This window comes from Alosa sapidissima, chromosome 23, assembly GCF_018492685.1.
Source record: "Alosa sapidissima isolate fAloSap1 chromosome 23, fAloSap1.pri, whole genome shotgun sequence".
In the NCBI taxonomy this organism is placed as follows: domain Eukaryota; kingdom Metazoa; phylum Chordata; class Actinopteri; order Clupeiformes; family Clupeidae; genus Alosa; species Alosa sapidissima.
This window is the reverse complement of record NC_055979.1, coordinates 10,294,707-10,317,764: the sequence shown is the minus strand read 5'-3', so window position 1 is coordinate 10,317,764 and position 23,058 is coordinate 10,294,707. Positions and strand designations below refer to the sequence as shown.

General features: G+C 43.0%; 2 protein-coding genes across 3 annotated transcripts in view; both read left to right on the top strand.

The window, feature by feature from the left end:
• Window positions 1-785: 785 nt before the first annotated feature.
• On the top strand, window positions 786-13,715 carry tspeara (thrombospondin-type laminin G domain and EAR repeats a). Of its 2 annotated transcripts, none has more exons than XM_042081435.1 (12): window positions 786-1,558; window positions 5,208-5,431; window positions 5,828-6,054; window positions 6,178-6,268; window positions 6,377-6,533; window positions 7,346-7,477; window positions 7,831-8,063; window positions 8,771-8,960; window positions 9,190-9,422; window positions 11,295-11,473; window positions 11,854-11,955; window positions 12,402-13,715. In XM_042081435.1, exons 1-12 carry the CDS (start codon window positions 1,441-1,443, stop codon window positions 12,556-12,558), a joined length of 2,043 nt encoding a protein of 680 aa, XP_041937369.1. In that variant the 5' UTR covers window positions 786-1,440; the 3' UTR covers window positions 12,559-13,715. The 2 variants fall into 2 exon arrangements, with proteins under 2 accessions (XP_041937369.1, XP_041937368.1); XM_042081434.1 differs by having other exon boundaries at window positions 5,094-5,431.
• A 736-nt stretch (window positions 13,716-14,451) lies between these two features.
• The window catches only part of usp40 (ubiquitin specific peptidase 40), a 21,101-nt gene continuing 12,494 nt past the window's right edge, over window positions 14,452-23,058 (top strand). The window contains exons 1-11 of the mRNA XM_042080974.1: window positions 14,452-14,607; window positions 14,735-15,211; window positions 15,315-15,382; window positions 17,784-17,897; window positions 18,870-19,034; window positions 20,132-20,278; window positions 20,666-20,809; window positions 20,954-21,082; window positions 21,369-21,485; window positions 22,749-22,856; window positions 23,023-23,058. The exon at window positions 23,023-23,058 is cut by the window's right edge and continues 319 nt beyond it. Of these exons, the coding sequence (XP_041936908.1) occupies window positions 15,016-15,211; window positions 15,315-15,382; window positions 17,784-17,897; window positions 18,870-19,034; window positions 20,132-20,278; window positions 20,666-20,809; window positions 20,954-21,082; window positions 21,369-21,485; window positions 22,749-22,856; window positions 23,023-23,058 (1,224 nt within the window). The 5' untranslated portion in view covers window positions 14,452-14,607; window positions 14,735-15,015. The remainder of the gene's footprint in view (window positions 14,608-14,734; window positions 15,212-15,314; window positions 15,383-17,783; window positions 17,898-18,869; window positions 19,035-20,131; window positions 20,279-20,665; window positions 20,810-20,953; window positions 21,083-21,368; window positions 21,486-22,748; window positions 22,857-23,022) is intronic.

The window sequence follows — 23,058 nt, the reverse complement described above, 5'->3', positions numbered from 1 at the left end:
CAAATGAAACACCGGAATGTTGGGAATTCTATGCCGCCATTGTGCCCCTAAGTAAGGCACTTAACCCCAAGTTATTCCACTAGAACTGTGGCTCGAACGGTACTCAGACTGACACTATTGCAAAGAAAACGGAAGGATATGTGGAGAAAGTGAGACTGCAACTGCGCCAGACCACAAGCATCTTTCCCAATGAAGTGTGGCCCTCAGGCAGCCTGAGCATTAGACTGCCGATAGTTCACCGTGAGGACAGACAACAGGTCGAACTAGCCAACTCCTCCCATCAGGGTTTGTAGGGGGGGGGGGGGGGACACAATGAGGTGAACTAAGCTTTTGAATCCCACCTGATGAAACGTTCCTACTCCCCTCCTCCCCCTCTCATCCCTCCCCCTCTCCATCTCTCCTACTCTCTTTTTTATTTCTCTTCCCCTCTCTTTCCCTCTCCTTCTGCTCTCTGTCTCACTCACTCACACATCCTCCTATCTCTGTATATCTCTCCTCCTCCCTATCTCTATTCCTCCCTCTCTCTTTCTCTCTCTTCCTCTTCTCACCCCTCTTTCCCTCCGCTACCCTCTGACTCAGCCTCTCTCTCACTCTCCCTCCCTCCCTCTCTCTCTCTCTTTCCTCCCTCTTCACAACCCCACCTCTCCTGCCTACGCTCATTTAAATGTCTATCCAAATACCTGACTCCCTTCTCCCTTGGTTCACATCTCTCTCTCTCTCTCCAGAGCCAACTAGTGCAGTCTCTCTCTCTCCCCACTCTCTCTCTCTCTTTCTCTCTCTCTTACTCTCTCACTCTCTCTCCTCCTTAAGCTCTAACAAACTTCAAGAAGAGGTCAGTGGAAACCTCACCAACCACTCCATGATGCTCCCCTGACTGTAAGTACACATCTGCCGGACGGAAGACTGGACAGAAGCACTTTGTGACAGCTGTCAGAAAAGCAGACGAGAAGAGACCTCTGAGGGACTCGGTCCCTCCACAGTGGCCCGTCCCGTCGGCATTGATCATTGACAGGCAAGTTAATGATTAGTGTTGGACGCTTCTGCCGGAGGGACCACCAAACAGAGCTTCAGTGGACTCCTGTGAGCCGATCGTCTTCAGTCCTCAGTAGATCTGCAGCGTGACCAGAGGGCCACTCGAGAGGATCAGCAGTGGCCAAAGTTTTCGGGGACTACAAGTTAGAGCTTAAAGTGTGCACAAGTGAAGATGTACGGCAGAAGTTTGTCTGTTAGTCTTTCTCTGATTTCTTTTTTGATCCGTTGAGGGGGTCAACGTGACACGTGCTATTGCTCACTGCGGTGGCACAACAAAGCAAAACAACAAACGACAACTTCCACTTCTGGAACATTCTTGGCAAATTAGATGTCACAGTGCTGAGAGGCGAAGTTAATATTGGACTTATTAGGAGTTATAGCATTGGTTCTGAGGGACCTTTGGGGAGAATGGACACACAGAGAACTTCCCAAATGATGGGGCTACACCGGTTGATGATCTCCCTGACCCTTCTCTTGTTTCTGGGTGATGTTGCGCTGGGTGCCATGCCATGGAGACCGTGCACAGGTAGGTCATTTATTATACCCCCCCCCCCCCCCCTCATCCTCTGTTGCTCAGTTACTTTGGGTCATCTTTCAAATGCCTTGAGGATATTCATTCTTTCAATGCATGAAGAAAGAGCAGTTTTGACAAAAAAACTCATCACAATTTCTTGTATCTCCAAGAGAAGTTAAATTATATGTAGGACAGAATTAATGTGATCAGTTAGGATGGGTTCATATCAAGGTTTGATTTTCACATTTACTTAACCCAGTGCCTGGAGTCCTGGACATACATATACTATTGCACTAATAACTCTTGTTTTCTCTCCCATGAAATCCCCCACATTAGATAAGGTTAGATCCTGTTGAAATGATTGTTTATCTTCATTCGGAGCCTCACATCCTCCTGAAGATTAGGAGTTGAGGATGTGGGTGATTTCGAATGTCATTTGAGGTAGAGGTGTCCCCAAACCCAGACTAGCTGACCAGTCAGATTCATGCTGCAAACACTGAAACATGACCGACACGCTCAAAAGTTCATGCTTATACTATTCACAGAATGTATAATAAACATTTAAATTTAGCTTGAATCACCTAAAAATTCAGTCTATATTTGTTCTATATTCTATAAAGAGGTGAGATTAAGCAGGAGATCTGCAGATCTAAAGACTGACATGATCTCTTCCTGTGAATTGATGTATGGGGACATGCATTGCGAATATACTGTACATACGGTAGACATGGTGGATATTTCTATTTACCATGCAATGGCATTTTGACAGCACAATGACTATAATGTTAGACTTGAGTTGGTTTGGGTGGTATGGTTATAGGATGCAGGGAAAGTTATAAACTGAATGGAGGGGAGTAGTTATTATGGGCTGGAGTTACCACAGCAGCAGGAAGTGAGTTTGGGCAATGGGGGGGGGGCTTCTTACAATTGCCCCGGGGTTAACAGAGGTGGGGGGTGGTGAAGGAGGGGGCTCAGGGTGGGTGTGTGAGGGGCGTTTTGCGCCCTCTGCACAGCGGGATCCCCCTAATGGTAGTGATCACTTGATTATGAAGTGTTGCTAAAACCTCGGGAACACCCTCTGGGCTGCATTCCACTGAGAAATATATGCATTAGCGTGAAAAATCCTTTTCACCCACTTGTACAACAGAAAGACCATGCGTTATATACCACAGAGACAGCCGTTTTTAGCATTTAGCAATGTAGCACCCTTACAAATGCACATTGCATTCCAAATGGCCTATCAAGTTGTTTAAACTAAAGTTTTCAGGAATAGGTTACCAACCCCCAATATTGTGTCTGGTGAATATCCTTGTTGCCTTTGAAACTTAATCCATTTGGGTCTTCCCCACCTTCAGACACACTTTGATATAGTGTGGTAGGAAACAGATATAAATTAAACACTTTGACCACAGATTCATATCCACTCATTAAATCAGTCTCTACCAACAACAGACAGATCTGCTTTGAGACAAACTCAAAGGCCGTAAATTACAGCAAGTGTGTTGTCTTCTTATGAGTTTAAAAATAGCTCTAATAGCATTAATTAAGTAGTTATGAGTCTCATATTAGACGTACAGTAGGCTTACGCCTTGGGGCACTACTGAAGAAAAAGTTGGATTACAAGTATTTTACAATTAAAAATCACATGTTTATGGTGCCTTCCAGTTGTAGTCTTAAATTGTGTTCCCAGTATATTTCCCAGTTACGAGAAAGTTTCAATTAGAATGCCCCTGAACTCTTAATTCCTACTTTTCTGCTCATTCGGACCTCTTCATAACACCCCCTCCCCCCAATGAAACACACTAACACTAACATAAATGCACACACACTTGATGTGTGGTTTTAGAGAGGTTTAAATGAACATCCCCTAGTGCCATTTGAACACCCAGCCTAAACTTAAACCTTTACAAATTCATCACAAAAAAAAACACTTGTGGCTCTGATTTATAAGGGGGGCAAAGTGCAAAGTCTGTCAATCAAAGTGCATGAATTAGTTACCGTATTGCATGCGGGAGCATTGAGCACACTCATCGATGTTTCAGTTAAGGTCTTACCCCTTAGTGTTAAATTAGCCTAGTGATTTTCAACCTTTTTTGTGCCACGGCACTCTTTTGACACTTAAAATGTCCCACGGCACACTAACATCCTGTGTGAAGAAAAAAAAATAAACATGCCATAGCCTAAAACTTCAAATATTACGCAGGTATGGCCTTATTATGGCTTGTATGCAAGACCTGCTCATAAAATAAGCACCCTCTGTTTCATACGTAGGTGACTATATCTAATTTTTGGTTGTTATGACCTGGATATGTGATGATTCTGTGGATATGGGGCTTCCATTGTAGAATGCATGCATACTACAAATAGTGCAATCATGCACTCAATGAGAGCATGTGGTTATAAATTCTTCGATGCAATGTAGGATTGCTTTTCTGGACCAGTGAGGTGACAATTGGATAATTTTCTGCGGCACACCTGATGATCTCTTACCAGCACAGTTGTTGGAAAAACAAGGAATTAGCCAAGTTATTAAATAAGCTTTAATTAGACTTACGCCTTTGCTTTTGCTACGCTTTTTGTCCATCATTCAAATTAGGGCTTTAAAATATCCTCCTTAAATCTAGCATGTATGTTTTTACAGTTGCTATAGTAACTTCTGGTCATCTCTCTCCTGTTTTCTCTTCCCTCTTCTCTGTTCATCACTCTCTCATTCCCTTCTTTTTATCCCTTTGTTTATTTCTCTCACTCTTTTCCAGTCATGTCTTATACTCATTGTTTTCTAACCCGTCCTCTCCTCTTTCCATGTCTCCTCTCTCCACTCTTCAGCTCTCACTCTTTCTCTGTTCATTCCTTTCTTTTACTCCTCTTCCCGTATTCTGTCACTCATTCCTCCTCTCTTGTCTGTTCAGCTCTCTCTTTTTTATGCATAACACTCTGTTCATCTCTCCCTCCCTCTCCCATGTTCATCCCTCTCTCTTTCCCTCCGCTCTTCTTACTTAATCCTCTCTTCATCGCCATGTTTTGCATAGCGGTCCATTTGCATGAATGGAAAGAGAGATACAGTGCCCGATGTCCCCTCTGCACACACTGACACATGAATGAAGGGCCATAAAATCCTGAAAGCTTTTGAATCCTTCACAGACACCCAGATGAAAGGAGCACTTATCGGGACATCCCCATCTCTGGGTTTTTGATGTGTAAAGGGCACTGTCTTCTTACAAGATTTGGATGATTAGGACTCATTAAGTTCCCAAGCCAAACTTGAATGCCATATGACAACTAATGCAAGCTACCTACTCACCACAATGCCCTATAACAGTATCATATCTTTATGAGCGCATGTATCAGATTGCTTTATGTTTGTTTAGGTTAGATTATTTTTAGATATTATCAGATAACACTCTGTGTTAGAAAGGTCAAGAGAATTATGTTACTTAATATATATGTTATGTTATGTATACTCTATTCTTTAGGTGTTTATTTTTGTTGTTTAGCCGTAACAAGCTAAAGTAAGCGCATTTCATTGTTTCTCTTTTGTTGGCTTCAGCCGGCATGGGTAGACTAGATAAAGGTGCGGCAGCATCAGTAGAGATGGTGAAGGAAGAGGTGACGAGGGGAGGAAGTCATGTAGAGATAAAGGACTCGTCTCCTGCCCCAGCAGACCTGCTGCCCCTGGACTTCCTGTCCCGCGTGCTCCCGCAGGAAGGCCAGGCCGTCGGCGCAGGGGTGCGGCTGGTCCAGGACGGAGGGGTGCAAGGGGTCCAGTTGTCCGGTCCGCTGCGAGGCCTCGGCTTCCCCTCCTCGCAGATCTTTGTCAACTGTCAGCGCTTCCCCTCCGAGTTTTCTGTCGTTGTGACGATAAAGGTGGATCGCATTGCACCAAAGGTGAGTCTAGAGTGTTACCCTTTAAAGTAACCCCCCATGGCCCCACTGTGTTATGTCTACTCTTCTGTAAAGTGAAGGTGCTTGCACACTGCTCCAACAAACGGCAACAAATGCCAACAGTTGGGTCAGTGCGCATCATCGGTTGTGTTTGTTGGTTTTTGTTGAATGGAGTTGTTTGAGTTTGGCATTTCCAAAAGTCATTCTTGTCAGTCACTGTCTGGGATGTGTGGAGCTCCAAGTTGGCTTTCTGAACATTCTAAGAACTGCAACCAACAACTTATAAGAATGTTGGGGTTTGTTGGGGCATAATCTGGGCCGTGTACAAATCATCTTTAGGACCAAATCAATGTGTTGTCCTTTTCTCTCCTTGCTATTTTATCTCTACCACTCCCTCAGATGAGTGAGTACATCTTTTCCATGGTGAGGGGTGATGGCAACCAGCTCCTGTTGGGGCTGAAGTTCTCCAAGGAGCATCTCCACTTCCTCTACCAGGGGTCAGAAGTCAAGGAGCGGCTGACCTTCCGGAACATGCATCTGGCCGACGGGCACTGGCACACACTGGTGCTGGCTCTGAGCGGGCAACATGCCACGCTGACCATAGACTGTGGAATGGCTCTGGAGCTGTGAGTGTGGGACGAGATGCCTGAGATAAAATGCAATTCCAATTAATCAAATTTTAAACAAACCATGAGAGCAGTTCTGATTCTCTATCTCTCTCTCTCTCTGTGTGCGTGTTTGTGTTGTAGGGTTCTTAAGAAACCATTCCCTGCAGACCTCAACACAAGTGGCTCCAGGATCTACGTAGGCAACCGGAAGCGCTGGAAAGGACTGTTTTCGGTAAGACCTCTCGCTCCCTTGGAACACACACTCACACATGACAGCACTACACAATTTTTCTTTTATTAATCTGATCGCTTCCCTGACATTGTTAACCACTCATCCCAGGGTTTACTGCGTCAGCTGGTTCTCTTGCCTGGTTCTGATGCCATCACACGGATCTGCCCCTCCTCAAACCCCCGGCTGGCAGAGCTGGCTGTCCCTGCTGCCCTGGGTCAACTACCTGTACCACTGCCAGGAAACGATGTTCTCTCGCCTCCATACGGTGAGTGGACAAGCTGAGAGTGGACAGGAAGCTCTGAGTAAAAGGGTCGTTCACACCAGGAGCGATAATTATAAAGATAACTATAACTATAACAATAAATGCGTCCACATTGATAAACAATATGGAAAGACTCTCCTCGTGTTGATGAATGTGATGGCTACAATTTGATGGATTCTGATTGGCTGTTCTCAGAATAACTCTCCCACTATCCCCAACGATATCGTTCTTCATATCGTTATCGATAAATGTGTTTATGTTTGGACGTTGTCGTTCATATAAAATAAAGTGATAATTTATTACCGTTATGGTTATAGTTAGTGGTGTGAATGACCCTGTCTTGTTGATGGGAAAGAAAAGAAAATGGCAACATGTTTAGGATATCCTGTGTGTTTTGTGATACCTGTCAATCATTTAATGGATGTTTATTTAAAAGTCCCCCGCTATGGCTAGACTTTGATCTTTGACAGGGGTTTTTTTTGGCCTATGTTGAAATTCGCATTAAGAGAGTTCAACAAGATTGTGTATGTACAGTGAAAGCCCGGGGTGCCTACTGTATTAATTGGCTTGACATTCCTATGTACACCCTATGTGTATAGTGATCATGAGAAGTGCCATTTTATGTGAATATCACTGTCTTAGATGTTCCAAATGTTTGTCTATAAACAATTTATGTACAATAACACATGGTTATTATGATGTATTTTAGCATTGTATTTATATATCAATTGATCTATGGAATTTATTTATGCTTAAATATTCAAAGGATTGTGAATAGTACAGAATGTTCTAACACACCTTTCTCTCCTTGACAGAGTCGGAGGTGCGGGTCACCCTGGGATCACGCCCGTCCTGCACGGGAACGGAGAGGGGTCAGCTCTGGTTTGACACCCTGAAGAGAGGCCTCTTCCTGTGTGATGGAGCTTCCTGGCTTCCTATGCTGCAAGGTTGGTGTCCAGGATAGGTCAGGTTTAGTGAATAGCTGAACAGGTGAGCAAAAAATGACATAGTGATTCATGATTGCCACCACTACCCTACGCTATTGGATAAGGCACTTGGCTTGAGCTGGGGATTGATGTCTTTCTTGTGTGTGTTTGGAGAATGTGGCACATACATAAGGCGCATCCACTGTTAATATTGCAATATGCTGCCACAGAGGATCAATAGAGAGATAAGGGAGTGAAGCTGAGACAAGGAACTGTTCAATAAATGATTGAAGTACTGATTATATCACCTATGTTGAAATATAAAGGGATCACCCCCCCCCCCCCCCAAACACACACATGTTTTGTGTCTACAGAGAAACAGCGTCTAGACTATGTGGATGATCACCAGGACGTCTTCACCAGCTCAGAGACGTATGACATCGAGGTGTTTCAGGTGCCCACCGTGGGTCTGTTTGCCGCCATGGCTCACCGCTCCACAAGCCCCGGCTCAGGCATCTACAAGTGGACCAATGGACGCTTCCAACTCTACCAGAACATCAGCACCTGCGAGGCCGTGGCCTGGAAGCACTTCACTGTGGGGAAAAAGGTGGGCTAGGAGTTTCTGAAGTTCAGCTAGTGGAGTATGACCTTGATGCTAATGACTCCAAAGTCATGGGGTTTAATACATGGGTGCAGTTAATACATTATTTTCTATTATTATTGGCATAAAACACTAGCCTGCCGTTTATGCACAATGCAGCTAATACACAGAGAATTACTGTAGTATACGCGGAGTATCATTTTTGTGAGTGAGAGATTAAACTGGTGAAGAAATCTGTAACATACTGCTTGACCTGAAGTGTTCTCATGGCATCTCTATGTTTGAATAAGATTTCCATGGAGAGATTCTGTAGTTGCTGTTCGTTCAAGTCCTAACACAACATAAGAATCCACAGCAATCTTCCATATAGTCACTATAGCTCCCGGCCCAGAACAGGCCTAGATTCAGATAGATAGATAGATACTTTATTGATCCCTAAGGGGAAATTCAAGAGCAAGAGCAGTCACCTCCACAATGTGTGTTTGACTCCTAAATATCCTACAAACATAAAAATCACTTAAATTAAGATATGAATCTGATGTCACCTCCACTGGTGATGAATAGCCTAACCCCTATCAATCATTTATGTTTTTAAATACCCTCAGGATGTGTGAGCTTGATTAGTTTGCCGAGTCAACTACTGGGACGATTTTGTCAAATGTTATTTACTGTTTTTTTCCACTGAGGGCAAATTTCTGTCTTTCTTGTGTCAGGTGTTCTTGGCTGTGTCAAATTCAAAAGGGCCAGTGGAGGGATGGAAGGAGGTCTCCATCATCTACAAGTGGAGCTTGAAGAAACTCAAGTTTGTGCGTTACCAGACCCTGGAGACCCACAGCGCTCGAGACTGGGAAGCTTTCCAGATCAACGATGAGTCCTTCCTGGCAGTAGCGAATCACAGGAGAGGTAAAAACATGAAACCAGCCAATAACATCCATCCTAGACATCCAGACTAGGTCAGGTCATAATGTTTAGTTTTACTGGCCAATTTGATCATATTAACATAAGTTCAAAACTATTGTCTGAATATCCTCAGCTGATTTCAAGAAATTTCAGACTGTTTGGTCCAGCAGATATTGATAACTGATATTGTTTTTCATTGGCTGCTGCTGGGTAATGGCAACTTTTATTTCAGCCAATGGAGACCACAACATCAACAGTGTTATCTACAAGTGGAACCCAGGCACCAAGGCCTTTGAGGTAAACCAGACCCTCTTGACTTCAGGGGCCTACGACTGGGAGTTCTTCACCATTGGTCCATACCATTTCCTGGCAGTAGCGAATGCTTTTGATGGTATATCCACCTACATCGACTCCACCATATACATCTGGCTTCAAGGAGGATTTAAGCCCTTTCAGACCATACGGGTAAGCTGTCACAGCGCTGTACTGTGTGTTTAGTGAGTCAGTATGAAGAAACCAGTCAACTAGAAGTGATTGTTTTTCAGTTTCACAACACCAACCAAGTTTTTGAGCATTCAGCCCTATCTCATACAGTCTAGTATAGTATGTGAATCTCTCTAGACAATCAGTTATCAATCTGAAGACTTAAATGCTTTCATTATAAAGTTTAGGGATATGGTTTATCTTGCAGTGACGCTATCGCCAGTGGGTTTGTTAGCGAGCTGCTGTCTGTCAGAGGTGGATTAGGGCATCATGTGGAGTCAAGCTTCTCCGATCCTCATAACAAAAGCTTCACTCCCATTCTCAAAGACTAATACTTATCTGACAAAAGACTAATACTTATCTGAGACTAATCCCTGGTAAATGACGATAGAAGTTGCAAAACTTTGAGAACATCCTCATCCTCCTTTACCTTTTAGAAATTCCACCAATTACCTACTTCTCTGCTCCTAATGCTTCTCTCTAGTATTGCTTTAATACTGCTAATCACTCTGACGCTAGCTTAAACTGTCAGTCTGAAATTAACATTGAGCCATCACTGCTGAGTTGTGTTTTGAGAGATGATGAAGCCTCACACAAGGTGCTTCCCGGCTAAAGCTGCCAGACCACAGACAGCCGTCAGTGCCCGAGACACCTGTTACCACAGAAACGCCACGGGGCACCTTCCAAAGGCTTGCATCAGTATAAGTACAGGACTGAGATACATCAGCAACCACCAGAGAGAGAGAGGAGGTGGAGCTGGCTTTATTATTTAAATTGTTTCAACTTTTCATCAATGATGATTCAGATCTGCCTGTAGTGATGCTAACACACAACAAACATACATAGGGCATACACCTTCTTGTTCCTGTGTCATGCCAACACTATCGTTGCCTGCGATTCTTGCTTGATATTGTGAGGTACAGGCTGAAATACAGTTCAGATCGTTGTCTGTCTGTCTGTCTGTCTGTCTGAGAGAAATGCCAGAGGGGTCTGGCAGGCAACCAAAGTAGAAATCAGTTCTGACAGATCTCCGACTGCACCTGACAGTACGAGACGGAAACAGGGTGGCTAAAAATAGCCGTGTTCCTTTATTTGAATGTGACGTGGTGCGGGAGAGGAGCTTGATTGATGGCCGTGGCTCTGTTACTCACTCCTATCATGCATGTCAACAAAGCAGCTCGGCAGACCCTGTGTGTGTGTACGTGAGAGACTCTGTGTGGAGATGTGTGATGCTGTGGCTGGGGGGAAACTCCCTGGCGCACATCTGTGCCTCCCTCAAAATATAAAGAGAGTGGGGGGGGGGGGGTTACTAACCCCTTGATATATACTATTTAGGAGTTTACTTAATCTTCAAACTGTGTGATTAAACGTCAGATTTTCCCCTTGCCCCTCATAAAAATCATGTTCATACATCGCTGTGACGAGTTGAGCTGAATTGCATGGTTTGTAAGAGGTGAGGTAAGAGCCACCTCCTTTGATGAAAAAGGTGATTTCATCACTGTTGATGTATATGGTGCAGTCATTTGCTTCTTATCTACACATGAAAGGTAGAATCTTTCCCTCATACCTCACTTTGAACCTTCATTCATGTTCCCAGCGGTGATGTTGTTTTGCTTGAGGTGACAGAAGGGCTACAACTTGTATTTGCAGTAACTGAGCCACCTTTTAAATCTATTTACATTAATGACACGCCAAATTTGATAATGTTGAATATCAAATGATACCAACTATTTGCTTTTAATTACAGTCCGTATTCAATGTATTTCAAATGTTACCATTTAAGAGGCTTACCAATGTTCTTGCAGACATCTATTATTGAGCTGCTTTCAGTAGAGATTGCCTTTGTCCATACAGACTCTTGGGGCGACAGACTGGGAGATGTTTCGCATTGGAGACAGGTATTTCCTGGCGGTGGCCAATGGACATATGTTATATGACAAACGCCCAAGCCTCTATGCCATTAACTCTACCATATATGAGCTGGACATGGCCACACAGATGTTCCTTGCGTTTCAGAACATTGGAACCTACAGGTGAGGCATTGTTACATTCATAATGTATTTTTTATTTATTCTGTATAACATATGTGCTATGTCCTGTGATGCCTTTTGTATTGTGGCTGTGGCAGCTATACCCTTTATCCAAAACAAATTTCTCCCTTAGGAGACCTAATAAAGTAACCTTGAACTTTGAACGTTGTTATAAAAAAAAGTCAACTGACTTCTGAATTGGCCACAGATTCTTGTGTTGTCACATGGAAGAGTTATTCGACCTGCTGTCGCATTATCTGGGTGTTTTAGTCTAGCTAAAAGAACTTTGATTTTGTCCGTTTTGACTAACATGTTTTCTACATGCATTTAAAAAGTTCGGTTTTGGTCGTACTGACTGAATGCATCCTGTATTTCTTCTCCAGTGCTGTAGATTGGGAGTTCTTCACCATTGGTGAGGAGAAGTTTCTTGTGGTTGCAAACTCATACGATGGAACAACCTATTCATTAAACAGTGTTATATACAGGTAAGAGATTATTTGGCTCTTTAGATTTCATCCTCATTCAGCAGTAATTCAGACAAAGCTATTTTGTTCAAGCACCTCATGACATTTTTGAAACCTACAGAGAAGCTTGCACTGAAAAGGTAAAAAATACCAAAAGAAGTTGCGTAATCCATTTAATGTCTAATCAAACGACATGCTGTTATGTTAAAGTGCTATACATGTTCTGGTATTTTTCACCTTATGAGTGCGAGCTTCATTGTTGGTTTGAAGAATCACTTTTTGTTTGGAGCCTATGCACCACCACTAGGATTATAGCAAATCTAAAAGGTGCAGGTTCATTCTTGCATATCTTCGTCAGTTTAATTAACGCATTCATAAAGAGGGGAGTAAGTGTGATTGCCTGTGTTGCACGTGGATATCTATGCCAGTTAAAGATTTTTCCGCCTGATTTTTCCGCCTGTCTTCAGGTGGCAAGGCTACGAGGGCTTCATCCCTGTCCACCGCCTGCCCACCATTGGATGCAGTGACTGGGAGTTCTTCTCCTCACCAGAGGGCCAATCGTACCTCATCTACTCCAGTGCCAGACAGCCGCTCTCCAAAGTCTTCAAGCTCAAAACAGACTGAGCACAAATTGAGGCATCGGAGGGAAAGTGTCCGTAGTAACTCTCACCCATGCAGTCAGCCATGACACTTGCAGGGAGACACTGCTTCAGGTTCCAGGAGGTAGAAGAGCCGTCATTCTTAAACTCCTGCAGTCAGACCTGGGGGGCAAATGCATGTAGTTAATGACATAGGTTACATACATAGAGAGGATTTATGGAATGCTATTAATTCAATGAAGATATTGATTCCATTCATGGGTTGCAGTAGGGATTGCATCTTTGCCTGCACCGGTGTGCCAGCCAGAAACTCAGATTCTGCATCTCTGTGTGGTTTGCCATCTTTGTTTGTAATTACTAATGATGCCTGTACCTTACAAATGATGTTCGATTTCAATGAGCTGCCATACTGATCATCAGAAGAAACTGACTAGACCTTTTAAGTGAGGCTCAAAATGCACACGTAAGCAAACAATATTTAGCCTACCCTTTCTCTTGAACAAGAGGAGCAAGGACTAAACACAAGGCTAAAACTTGTGAAAAATGTAGATATATTTGTAACTAACTGAAGAATAATATACTCAGGTGACTATAGCGAATAAAAATAGACATATAGCCTGAATCAACAACTAAAACAATAATGGTCTTTCTTATCCATGAAAAAATGATTTGCTATTGTAAATGGTTAATTTGTTTGACGTGATTTGAAAAAGTTCAGGAATGTTTCTCTTTTTTTTCCGGGAGCACACTGGAAACAGGCTTTGTTTATGATCTAGGCCTAATAATGTTTTTATAATGCTGGAAACACAAATCTTTCCCAAGATGTTCATTATGTAAGCTCTTTATAGCCTAGCCTACCATTTGGAATGGGATCTGGGAAAACTCATCACATGGTGAAATTTCACCAATTTAAGACTCCGATACAATCCTAGCAACATCCTGGTTACCGTCCCCTAGCAACATCCTGAATACCATCCTAACAATATCCTGGATACTGTCCCCTAGCAACATCCTGGATACCATCGTAGCAACATCCATTAAGATGGAATCTTAAGTTGGTGAAATTTCACCATGTGATGGGTTTTCCCCATTTGATTTCTGTAATTTATTTAATAGTATATGTGTGTAAATAAAAGCTAACTGTGTGTAAATAAAAGCTAATTAACTAAATGTTCTTGCACTGAAATAAAGTCACAAATATCAAACTTTACCATCACCATGTAAATTTAATGAGGTCTAAAGGCTCCACTTGTATTAAACTTAGGCCTACCACTAGTAGGCCTAGGCTAGGCTACATCATCATAATGATGCATGGTAGGCTAGGCTACACTGATTATAACAGACAGATGGTTTATTATGACTGCCGCTAGCCCATAATCACTCATTTGTGAGTGCCCCAAACCTCGGGTAAAAAAGGAAAATGCAATATTATACTGATTTAATCGCCCCTATCTTCAGTTCAGATGTTTTGAACTGCACCACATTTCATGTGTATGATCTACATGCACAGACACGCACACAAAACACACACACACACTCACGCACACATACACACCGGCACGCACGCACGCACGCACATACACACACACATGCACGCACATACAAGCATACACAAAAGTTGCAAGAGGATGGAGTAGGAGATGGAAACAAATTGACAAGCGTAATTTTTGCAGACTATGTAGCCTACAGGACTGAGCGGCGCCGCGGTCATATTTTGTACCGCTATGCGGTACATCTAGTCTATCTCAGTGGTCAATAAAGACTATTTGGCCTATTCCTGCGCATCTGAACTAGCCTGGTTAACACCAGACCGCTTCTCGTCTGGGTTCACCCAGGCTGAACGGGACTGTCAGCTGTTGTCGACCTCTGGCTTAAAAGACTACAAGTACCACAATTCCTTTCGACTGTGCACTGGGAAAGAAACATGGCTGCGCACTGAAACATCGCTGGATCTCCTCTTACGTTTCGTTTTCCCAGCGATTCATTGTTGGGACTGAACACTTTGACTCAGCAGATAGGTGTTTTAGCACTGTTATCAATGAGGAATGTGTCACGAAACAAATCACCAATCGTCGTAAGTGTAGGCTTACTATCAAACATTTACTATCGAATTGATTGAAGCTGCTGGCTAGATCATGGGGCAAGATTGTTAGCCAGTATCCAAGTTTATGAATTGACAGCTAACCTAGCTTGTTTTGCAGACTTTAATGGCCATGGACCTTAGAAGGACTCACAGTAACCCATTGGACTGAGAGGTTAGGCTGTCTGTCAGTTATCGTTCTTGTATGATAGCAATGGTAAGTACTGCGAAATCTGTGCATTCTGGAGTGAATCCGATGGTTGTCAACAGAGAGCTTGGCAAGACGAAGATGAGATAGCAAGAGGTTGCAAAGCAGAACTCTGTCCACTCGCTAAAGTCTCCGCGGGTCAAAGGAACGGAGTAACCTACTGGGATAAAATAAAGGAATAAAGAGCGTTTGCAATGTTTGGAGATCTATTTGAGGAGGACGACGAAGGCTTTTCTTCCGTCCCCAGCGGAGGAAGATTCGTGAAAGGGAAGGAGGCCGAGCCTCCACCACCAAGAGGGAACGTCAGTCTCAGTGGAATAAAAAACCAAGGGGGCACTTGCTACCTCAACTCCCTCATCCAGACGCTTTTGTTTACGCCCGAGTTCAGAGGTGGGTCGGTGGAACTGCATTGTTATTGTTTTGTTGGCAGACAACACCTGTAGAAATGTACTGTACTTAAAACAGAGGTTGAGTTTTGCTGTGTGTTCTATAGAGGAACTCTTCAGTCTGGGACCGGATGAACTGGGTAACCTGACTGACAAGGACAAGCCAGATGCCAAGGTATGCGTGTGGGAATTAACCTACACTTGAATGTGAATGAGCGTGAAATGATTGGAGAGATACAGTGAGAAAGGATCAAAGTATTTAAGGTGGAAGCGTCAGAGCATTTGTATGAGTCTAAAAACAATTAGATCTAAGAACGAGGTTCACTTTAGATAGATAGATAGATAGATAGATAGATGGATAGATAGATGGATACTTTATTGATCCCCAAGGGGAAATTCAAGAAAGGACATTCAAGTAATGCAGGGGTGTCAAACTCATTTTAGGCAATTTAGGCACGTTGGAATGAGACCTCATAGGGTCCTGTCATGGTCATTATCTTTTTTCTTCATGGGTATCAGTGTTGTTTGATGATATGTTCTTTTACTATACCCACTTAAGAGTACGAAGTACTGCTGTCATATACAGCTCTTTCTCTCATGAAATACTTCCACGTCAGTTTTTCAGGCCTAATTCCTTCCTGAGGATGGTGTGTAGTGCTAGGCTTAATCAGTGTATCATATCATAGAGATATTGCTTATTAGAAGACAACTGGATGTGAATATTTTTTTTTTCTTTCTAATTTTCCTGTATGAAACCTGCTGGCGGGCGTGATCTGGCCCCCAGGCCTTATGTTTGACATCCACGCTTTAATGCATGTATTTATTTATTCTCTAATATTTAAGTGGTACTAAACTTAAAGGTGCATCTAAAAAGAAAATTGAATATCGTGGAAAAGTTCATTTTTCCTCTATATTTTGCTTCAAAAAGTGAAATGTTCATATACTTTAGATTCATTACACATAAATAGAAATATTTCAAGCCTTTTTCTGTTTTTGAATCTTGATAATTACGGCTCACAGCTCATGGAAATCAACTAGCCCATAGAGCCAAAACTACTAGTAACTGGTTTGCTGACCATGGTGTTATCCAGCCAATTCGCCTGACCTGAATCCTACAGGGAATCTATGGAGTATTGTCAAGAGGAAAATGAGACACCAGACCCAACAATACGAGCTTAAAGGAGAATTCCGGTGTGATATTGACCTAAAGTGTGAACGTATGTCTCATAGCCCATCTCGGCTTGTCCCCTGCACTCCAAAATCTGGCGCTAGTTAGCCGACGCTACCAACAGCTTTTTCAATGGTGGTGCTTCGGCATCGGGCTAGCCATGCAAATAAATCACTGTTTTACACCATTTACGAGGCTCAATGTATCTCCACACTTCATTGGTAGACTTCCGAGGGCCCTGACATTTGAAGAGAACTTTGAAAAAGCGCTGGTAGTTTACTTACAAGACGATTTATGCAGACAGTATCTTCACGAAGTTTAGCATTTGCAGCCATCTTGAATTTAGTCACGATAAGTCGAGCGACAAGTAAGAATGAACAGGTATGATAAGGGATCAGATTCCAAAAAAAATTCAGTGGAAATGCATGGATTCCAGTTTCTTCCAGTAGCAGCAACTGGAATCCATGCATTTCCACGGAATTATTTTTCAATATCACACCGGAATTCTCCTTTAAGGCCGCTATCAAAGCAACCAGGGCCTCCGTAACACCTCCGCCAGAGAGGGTTAAAGTGGAGCTAGTAATCAAGGATCTTTGCCTCCGCAGTGCCACAGGCAGATTTCCTCCATGCCGCATCACATTGTTTCAGTAATTTATGCAAAAGAAGCCTGACCAATGAGTCCATAAATGGATTTCATTATTCTAATAATTTGAGATGTTGGATTTTTGGTTGCCATGAGAGCTATAAGCCCTAAGATAAAAACAAAAGGCTTGAAATATTTGACTTTATGTGTAATGAATCTAGAATATATGAAAGTTTCGGTTTTTGAAATCAATAATAATAATAAAAAAAACAATTTCCACGATATTCTAATTTTTTGAGATTCACCTGTACTGTACCTCCACTGTCTTTCCTAACAAGCTGTGACCCACCAAGCTCCAGAGAATAGTACAAGGCTGAATTCAGAACTCACTACATAGTGCATTGTAGTGTGATTACAGTATGTGTGTTCTTTTATAAGATAAGCTGCTGGATGCCTACATTTCTCACAGGATTAATAAAGTATATATCTATGTAGCTCTCTGTCTCTCTCTCTGTCTCTCTTTCTCAATTATATCCTCAAATATTTTAAATACAGCTAATATGGAGTTGGTCTCCCCTTGGGAAGATTTCCAACATCAGTATCTGGCCACATATGCTTTTCTGGATGAATGGGTAGAAATTCTCACAGACCCTCCTAAATGTGGTGGAAAGCTTTCCCAAATGAGTGGAAGCTGTTCTAGCTGCAAAGGGGAGCACAATACCCTATTGATACTATGGATTTAGAATGGAATGCCACTGATGTTCCTGTGGGTGTAATGGCAGGTGTCCTAAGATTCACTATATGTTTTCCGTGTGTATTCTGTAGGTTCGGGTGATCCCGCTCGAGCTTCAGAGGTTGTTTGCTCACCTGCTGTTGGTGAACCAGCAGACTGCTTCCACCTCAGACCTCACAGAGAGTTTTGGCTGGACCAACAATGAGGTACACATCTTATACCTGTGGCTGTGCTGGCGTAGTGGCTAGTGTCAGCGAAGGGAAGCGGCAGGAGACTTGAGTTCAGTACTTGACCAGATAAGAGCATCTGCTTAAATACTCGCCCTTTTGGGGTAGCCCGTACTACATTTGGGCCCAGGTGTCCATGGAGACCCGGGTTCGAGTTAGAGGTCTGCGAGTTAGAGGCCCGCATTAATGTGTCATTTTTAGTCCCGCTCCCACCCGCATCTGTAACATGATGTCCCGCTCCCACCCACATGCAGGAGGGATAGCCTATTCAGTTTTTATTTCTGTCTCACAAAAGGAGCACACACACCTGAGAGACTCCAGATGTCAGTTTCTTGGCTCTGAATGTAGGCTAACAACTGAAGTAGGCCTAGTCTGGTGCCCTCTTCCTCTGTCATGCTTTCGATTTCGAGTTTTGACAATGAGCAGCTGGAACAAATTGAACCCACGTAAATGACAATATAGGCTATAGGCCTGCTATCCGTCAGTTCTGCTTAAACCCCGTTTTTTAATGCTGCCTAACAGAACATCCAGCTGAACTATAGTTATGAACACTACTTTAATCATTTCCATATTTAATTTTACACACATACAGTATTTAATTTGCGGGAATGCAGTGAATCATCGGTTTGTCCCGCAGCCGCGAACGCACCTCTCTCATCCCGCCCGCTCCCGCAAAGAGCTTTCAAAAGTTGTCCCGCGCCACACTCTTTTGCGTCGGGACCCGCGGGTCTACCTAGGGAGTGCAGACCTCTAGTTCAAGTCCATCCTGGGTCCCACCCCATCTCTCTGTCTCCCACTCGCTTCCTGCCAGTCTCTTCACTGTCCTATTAATAAAGGCTTCACCTTTACCTTCTCAGCTCTGGTTCCACTCCTGTCATTCATACATGTAAGTGTAGAAGGTCTGCCAGCTACACTGTGAGTGTATCTATTGAACTAAATTTCTGTTTGCAGGAGACAAGCCAACATGATGTCCAGGAGCTGAACCGCATTCTGTTCAGCGCTCTGGAAAGCTCTTTGGTGGGAACGTCGGGCAGCAGCCTCATCCATCGCCTCTACCATGGCACACTTGTCAACCAAATTGTCTGCAAGGAGTGCAGCAACGTCAGCGAGAGACAGGTGTGTGGGATAATGATGCATGATGCAGTCTTTTTTTATAGAGGGCAAGCCAGGCTGAGTACTTGTATTTGGAAGTCCAACACCACATGTTAGGACCCAACAGCTCTTTCGTCCAAAAAAGTTTACTAGCGCAGCCAGACTGTTTTCACAACCTGCAAACTTTGTCACCATCACATCTGTTTTAGGGAGGGTAAAAAAAATCATTTGACTTTAACAGAGTAATTAGTATAGCTATGCAGCCAGATTATATAATTAAGGATAACATCCAGGCCTCAGCAAAAAATAAAATCTTATTAGGTAGAGGCAGAGAGTGAGTAGTAGACAACAATTACAATTTTCTTGTAGGCTATCCTGAATAGCGGAAAAAAATAGTTTCTTTGAAAAAAGTTTGCATGAAAAAAAATATGAGCCACTCACCCAGAAAAAGAATTATCGGCACATTATTGCATCACAACATAACAACTGGATGGTCTAGTTTGTTGCAATGTTATGACATAAATATGTTATGTAAGGGATAATGGACGACACACCGTTCAACTAGACAAAGTTAATACACGTTCTAGATGGTAAAACAGCCCGATCTGATCCGGAGGGCCGTTCCATCTAGAAAAGTGTATTAACTTTTCTACCATGGATAAATATTATACAGAGGTCAACAACATGTCAACATTGAACATTAAAGTTAAACATCAAAATTAAACGGTGTGGCATTGGATCACTACCTATGGTAAACAACGCTTTTAGATGGTTAAACTCTGAACAAAATCTCAGACGGAGTGACAATCATTTTACTGGACTCCATCTGATTTGATGTGGAATGACCCCATAACCAGACGACAAGCTGAAATTGTGATGTTTTAACCAATCTATTTACTTTTTTAACTCGCTTTAAAACTCCACTGTAGCTTGAATGTTATTCTTTTGGATAAAAGTGTCTGCTAAATGAATGGATGTAAATGTAAATTGGTGAAGGTACATGTGTTTTACATGAACCCATAGTGTTGGCATTTCATAGTGCATCTATCACTCTATCCCAGGGTATCTGTCAGTAAAGTTTCCCTTGACTCATGTTTCGATCTTCTGTGTGGGTTGTATAGGAGGATTTCCTGGATCTGACTGTGTCTGTGCGTGGCGTGTCCAGCCTTGAGGAGGCGCTATGGAGCATGTTCGTGGAGGAGGAGTTGTTTGAGGGCAACAACCTCTACCGCTGCAGCCGCTGCAACCAGCTCGTCGAGGCCGCTAAGGTCAGCCTCAGGTCAAAGGTCATCGGTCATCGGTCTTGCTCAAAACTGCACCGATCAGTCATTTTGGTCCTAAGAGAAAATGTCCTCTCCTTATCATCCACAAATAGACCCTAGGTTGTTGACACTTGTTGAAGATTCCCTTTTATTGGCCCGGCTTTGACCCAACAGTGGGGAAGTGGCTCTTCACACACCCACACAAACAGACACTCTCCAAATTTTACCTTAGTCTCTGTGTGCTTGAGAAGCCTGCTGTATTGCTTTGTGCAGATTCCTTTAAAATTTGTAAGTCATAAAAATGATCCGCGTATACAGTAGTACTGTCAGTCACACAGTGGCACAATGCATCTGTCTCTCAGAGACCGAGCTCCCTCTTGTGTCTGTTCTCAGTCTGCCAAACTGAGGAAGCTGCCTCCGTTCCTCACCATGTCTCTACTGAGGTTCAACTTTGACTTTGCCAAGTGTGAGCGCTACAAGGAGATGGGCCGCTATGCGTTCCCCCTCACCATTGACCTCCGACCTTTCTGTGAACAGGTATGTCTGACCCTCAGCACTTAAAACTGATCCACGTGGAAGCAGCAGGGTCCTCACAGGAGTTCACTGCACATTGAATAAAGACATTGGGCCCTAATTTGAATGTCACGTAAAGAGATTGTGTGTGTGTTTGGTCGTCCTCAGAGTGAGTGTCCAGACAGCGAGTACTTGTATGAGCTGTTCTCCGTGATCATCCACAAAGGGGGGTGCTACGGTGGCCACTACCACGTCTATATCAAAGACATTGACCAGCTAGGCCGCTGGGAACCTCCAGTGAGTTACCAGTTCTATTAATTTTGTTATTTTCTTTTTTTTTTTGTGGAGAATTAAATGTGCTTGTGTACTCTGGCATCACTGGGCAGTCATTTGGTGAATTGTTAGTAAATGTACTTAATGGGAAAGACATTTTGGTTAATTTATGGTGGAAATGTCAAATGAAAGCGTGTCATTGAAAAGAACTAAAGCAGATGCCTAAGAATGGTTTCTTAACAATTAACCCAAATGTAGTCATATTGACATGTTGAAATATCTGAGTTGTTGTTTTGTTTTTGTTTTTCAGGAGGAGGAGGTGAAGGAGAAGCAGAAGGAGAAGGCTCAGAAGAGAGATGCGAGAGTGAGCGAACCTGAGCTGGAGAAGGACAATCCGCTGTCTGTGCTCACAGCCGTACTCTCTCAGGTACCAGGACACACACACACACACACGCACACACACACACACACACAAAACCCGTAATCCACAAACCATATACAGATACTTCATACACACATCAGTACACTCACACTCTCACCATTACACTCTCTGTCAATGGTGTGTGTGGGCAGTTTAACGTCAAGCACTTTCTGAAGGAACAAAGCCAAAATTGGTCAGCCTTGTTGGCAAAGTTGACATCAGCCCATTCACACCAAGAACGATAACGATAAACAAACATTGTTCTCGTTATTATGAATGACGACGTTCACACATAAACTATAACGAAAACGGCATGAAGAACGATATCGTTGGGGATCACTTTCAGAGCAGTTTTTAGAACGATAAATAGCCAATCAGAACCCATCAAATGTCCGTCACATTCATTAACACAAGGAGAGACTTTGTTTATCGTTGTTCAGTGTGAACGCTTTTATCGTTATGGTTATAGTTATCGTTCTTTTACGGCTATTGCTCTCACCCATCCAGACACATATACACAAGGTCTCAGTGTGATCTTCAGCACTTTTGAGATCACAATGCTTTTTGTAAATCACATTCCATACACCAAAGGTTCTCAAAGTGCGGCCCGCGGAAAAATTTCTGGCTGCCCGCGATAACATCTGAGAACATCTGTAAAACTGTTAAAAGTGTACAACTGTACTGTGTGCTTTGAAAAGAATTAATCTCTGTTAGGTAGCCGTCAGGTTTTCCTGTGGTGCTTTGGTAGCTGGAATTGGCCCTGAATAAGGCCTATGCTGATAAGAAGCAAGGCACACTGAGACTGTTTGTTCTAAATAAGTTTGTACTTGAAATGGACTGCAACCAGAACAGTTATATCCCAAATATGTCTGTTGAGGGTAGAGAACCCCAGGGATTGTGTGTGCATTGCAATTTTTCTAAAGATTTTCACAAGTTTTGCCAGGTTTAGCCTCAGTTATGAATTAAAATGTGTTTAATGCAATAAATATAAACTGTAAAGATGCAACCTGGTCATCAAAATTATTACAAATGGGATTTTTTTCCAGGTTTTTTTTTCTTCTTTTTCTCCCCCCGCCCCTTTGGCGACCTTCAGTTAATGTTGGGTTCCTGAATTGGCCCTCACCAATCAAAACTTTGAGAACCCCTGGCATACACCATTCACAACTGAGTCATTCAGGGTGTTTTACAAGTCTCTGTGGGCAGACTATCCAAGTGAAGTGTTATCGAACATTCTGGAAATGTGCTGTTCTGACTTTCATTTTCATCCAGGAAGAATCAAAGAGTGTTCCTGTTGACCAAATCAGCCAAAGGCTGATGGATAAGATTGGGACTTCATGGAACAAAACGTTCCGCAAACAATATGGACCCATTGGCAAGGTAAGCCCCCCACCCCACCCCAAATAGCAACGCTTGTAAAACGCACTGAAACATAGTTAATTAGTTAGTTTATTGGCTTAGGTCCCTCTTCTCTTCTCTTTTCTCTTTCCTTTCCTCTGTTTGTTTCTTCTCTCCCTCTCTTACTCTCCTTCCATCTCTCCTCCAGTTCCTGCAGAGTCACTCGGATGTCTTCCTGCTGGTG